General features: G+C 30.3%; 1 protein-coding gene across 1 annotated transcript; it reads left to right on the forward strand.

Moving 5' to 3' along the window:
• The first annotated feature begins 1,137 nt into the window (after window positions 1-1,137).
• On the forward strand, window positions 1,138-2,601 carry LOC107884423. Its single transcript, XM_016806424.1, has 3 exons — window positions 1,138-1,259; window positions 1,687-1,941; window positions 2,145-2,601. Exons 1-3 carry the CDS (start codon window positions 1,138-1,140, stop codon window positions 2,599-2,601), a joined length of 834 nt encoding a protein of 277 aa, XP_016661913.1.
• The last annotated feature ends 1,704 nt before the right edge of the window (window positions 2,602-4,305 follow it).

Consider the following 4,305-nt stretch of genomic DNA (forward strand, 5'->3'; position numbering starts at 1 on the left):
CAATTCACAAACGAAATGACAAAGTATACATAGTAAAAACAAAAGTAAAATACATAAAACAATATTCAACATTCCCTGTAAGCATAGATAGTTTGTATTAGGAGAGTTGAGTTCAACTTTATAAAGTTAAGTTATCAATTATTTCGAGCGTTCTCCAAAGAATACAACAAAAATAATAGAATTAATTAACTAATGAAATAAGAGATACATAAATATTTGTTCAAATATTGCCAAAAACTAGGTTTTAAAGTAAAAACTTTAGTAAGCCAACTCTCTCAGGTAACGTACAGTGGAATCAGGCAGTGGCGTCATTTGGTGGGGGGGGGGGCAAGGTGGGCATTTGCCCTCCTAATCATTAGTGAGCCGGATATGGGCCGCAAGCCCGCAATAAATTAACATTTCAAATTATTTAATTCTCTATATTAGGTATATTACTATGAATTCTTCTTCTATTTTCAATGAGTATTAGTGTAACTATAATAACTCTATTATACTCATGTCTCATAGACCTTACACTTTAGTATAAGGTCTATGATTATATTATATTTTAAGGATAGTGTATCTCACGGATATAGATACTATGGTTGCACGACGGCCCATATTGGATCACAAAGCTGAGCGCCGCCGAATGTTCTTATCAATTCTGATAAAAAGTCGCGTTTTACTAGCGCCCTCTACAACTACTACTAAGTTACGTTAACCAAACCGGGTTACCTAGCCACTGGAGCGCTAGTATTTCGCCACTTTTTTTTGTATGGATACTATGTATGTATTTATGTAACTTGATAAGAACATTTGGCGCCGTCATATTATTGTTAATTGTGCAACTACAGAATATATGAAATCAGAATGGACACTTCGGCCGCCTGAAAACAGTCCGCCATATTGAATGCAAGCACCAGATTGACCACAAACTCAATATTAATGTTTTTCAATTTTATGTTGCTTATGGTGACACAGTTGTAACGATATTTACAATTTACTTTCCAATCTCATAACCAAACATTTTACATTTTACCGCTGTTGTTGTTGTTTTGATGTTGTTTGTGCCTTTCATGGTTTTAAAATTTTTAACTGTAATTTTCAAGTTTACTAAATTGTTCACTTACATTACTGTGTACTTTTTAATTTTGCACAATGGAGTTGTTTGTTAATAAACGGGCCAAACAGTATTCAAGGTGTTGTTTGATTAATTGTAAAAGCCACATTTTGGATAAGGAAACCATAAGTTTTTTTACTTTCCCAAAAGAACCTGCCAGGTAAGAAAAATCTTTGTTAATATCACATTTATACATTATACTTACATTTTATTTTATTTGTTTCGGTTTTGAATAGCCCAAGTTAATAGTTCATTAATACTTACTTTTCTTTCATAAAAATCAAACAACAGTTACCTGCCTACCATAAATTTGATTTTAAGCTGGTTGTTAAAATAATAAATTACACATACCAGGTACCTACTTAATACTTACTGAACATATACTTTGTATGTGAGCATTAATTCTAGTCCAAGCAATGCATATTACACACATCATAGTTCTTTAATAAAGACCCGAATTTCGGGGATATAGTCACAGTGTATTTTTTTGAAGTATTATTGCAATTTGCAACTGACTTAACTGTTATTCTTTTTGAAGATGTCTTATTATTTTTTATTATTAATTTCTAATTACAATAATATTTTAGATGTGCTGTTTGGATTGAAAATTGCAAATGTGATCACCTGAAATCGATCAATAATTTGGCTGCTAACACTAAGTATCGTGTTTGTTCTTTACATTTTGAAACTAATATGTTTTCTAATTTTCAAAAAAATAGACTAAAGCCAGAATCTGTACCTACATTGTTTGATTCCATGGAAGTTGATAGAGTGGATAAACCAAAGAATTATGATGACCCTGAACCCTTCAGATTTTGTGCCATTATCATGTTCAACACCTAGTATGAAGATAAAATATATTATTGTAAACACAATAAAATTCTCACTTATCCTTGGTCGCCGCAATAACCTATTCCGTGGATAACAATTGTATTCTAGTTTTTCTTAAAATCTTCATTAGTTGAAAAATCGAATTAATTTCTATTTGTTAAAATGTTGTTATATTTTGCATAAATGTTAACTTGTATATTTTAATTTTTACAAGTTCCTCTGCTCGTTTATCAATAAACTCACAAAGTTTATCTGATGCATCAACATCAATGGATATTGAAACAAGTGTGATTGATATACAAACACCAAGTTATTTATCATCTAAAACTCCCCGAAAAGTTGCTCTTCAGGAAAAACTCAAGGAAAGTGAATGGGTTCAGGCCGAGTTGAAACAAATTATTATAAATTTGAATCGACAAATAGCAAATGAACCCAACAATAAATTGGATAATTGCTTGGAAACATGTAAAGAATACTTGTCACCTACCCTCTTTATGATTGTCAAATCGCAAATCAAGAACAAGGAAAGAAATTATCGAGGATTCAGGTATTCTAATGAGATTAAGCAACTTGCTTTAAGTATTTATTTTCTAGGTCCAAGAGTATACAATTTATTGCAAAATCCTCTTTCCCTTCCTGTTAGTCGAACACTTATAAGTGTAGGAGAGTAACTTCAAAATACGAAATAAATCCTGGTCTAAATGATTTTCTTTTTAATTTTCTATAATTTAAAATTAGTAGTTTTAAACCCGAGGCGCTAGATTGCGTACTTTGTGCCGATGAAATGGCTTTAAAAACAAATTTATTTTATAATGTCTCTAAAGATAAAATTATAGGTTTTCATGAATCAAATAATTGTAAAAAGTATGAACCTGCCAAATATGCTTTAGTCCTTATGCTTGGAGGAATAAATGAAAATTTGAAACAACCAATTGCTTATTTTCTTGTGTCAAGTAGCTGTACCGGTACTGATCTGAAAGACATAATTATGTCAACAATTTGTCGCCTCCAAAATATTAAACTTAATATCAAAGCTATTATTACAGATCAGGGCACAAATTTTGTAAGTTTTTCTAAAAGATTTTATGTTTCTCCTAACAAGCCATATTTTGAAGTAGATGGAAAACAAATTTTTTATATTTTTGACCCACCTCATCTTTTGAAATCTACTCGGAACATGTTGTTTAAACACAACTTTATAATTAATGATTCAATAGTAACTAAATCACATATTGATTCATTTTACAATTATGATTCTGAAAATAATCTTCGCTTGGCTCCAAAATTAAAATATGCACATATTCATCCAGGACCATTTGAAAAATTGAGAGTTTATTTAGCTGCCCAATGTTTCAGTAATAGTGTTGCTTCTGCTATGTCTATAACTTTAAAGTCTGGTATTTTGCTGCCTAGCGCTCAATACACTATTGATTTCATCAGTGATATGGACAAATTATTTGACATATTCAATTCTTATAAAGCACCCAATCTTAAAGAATTCATTAGACCATTTAAAAATACTGAATCACAAATTAATCATTTAAACAAAATGGCTGAAGTTTTTAGGAACATGAAAGTTGTTAATAAATTTAATGGATCAAATATTACTAACAGGATGAATTTTATTAATGGTTGGTTAATTTCAATATCTGCATTAAAAATGTTGTGGCATTCCTTAAATCCAAATAAGAATCCAAATTATGTTCTTTATACTAGATGCCTAAATCAAGATCGTGATTTCCGCCAACAGCATGGAAACAATTTAAAACCTACACTAATCGATTTTTGTAGGTCATTTAAAAAAATTTTTTGTGCCAATTATTTTAAACATTCTCCAGGTGCAAATTGCATTGAAGATTTAGATGACATTTTAGGTGCAGAACTACCACAATCTGACAAAATACTTCAATTTGAAGGATCAGATAAAAGTTTTTTTAAATTTAAATGTATTAGCATTGGTACAGTTGACTATATACAACTTGACATTCCAGAACAGAATGCATTAACTTACATTTGTGGTTATTTAATGAGGAAATGCTTAGAAAACCATATTTGTCAGGTTTGTACAGACTATGCGTACTATCAAAAAGAGTTGAACCAGTCATTTCTATTGAGTTTCTATAAAGCATACCCTACTGGAGACAACTCAATATTTGGAAATCTGAGGATGCTTCATGATGACTTTTATAATTTTGTATCCTAATTAGAAAATATTTTTATTGAAAACTTCCCTTCCATTTCCTATGAAGACGGTGTGGGTTCAAAACTAAAGCAACTAATGACTAATGTACCTTTTAATCATCCTTGTGAATCTTTTAATAATATGTTTTTGATTAATTTATTTAAACGCTTTAGAATTTTTTCAGCAATCAAAT

The sequence above is a fragment of the Acyrthosiphon pisum genome, unplaced genomic scaffold, assembly GCF_005508785.2.
Source record: "Acyrthosiphon pisum isolate AL4f unplaced genomic scaffold, pea_aphid_22Mar2018_4r6ur Scaffold_20960;HRSCAF=22641, whole genome shotgun sequence".
NCBI classification, from domain to species: domain Eukaryota; kingdom Metazoa; phylum Arthropoda; class Insecta; order Hemiptera; family Aphididae; genus Acyrthosiphon; species Acyrthosiphon pisum.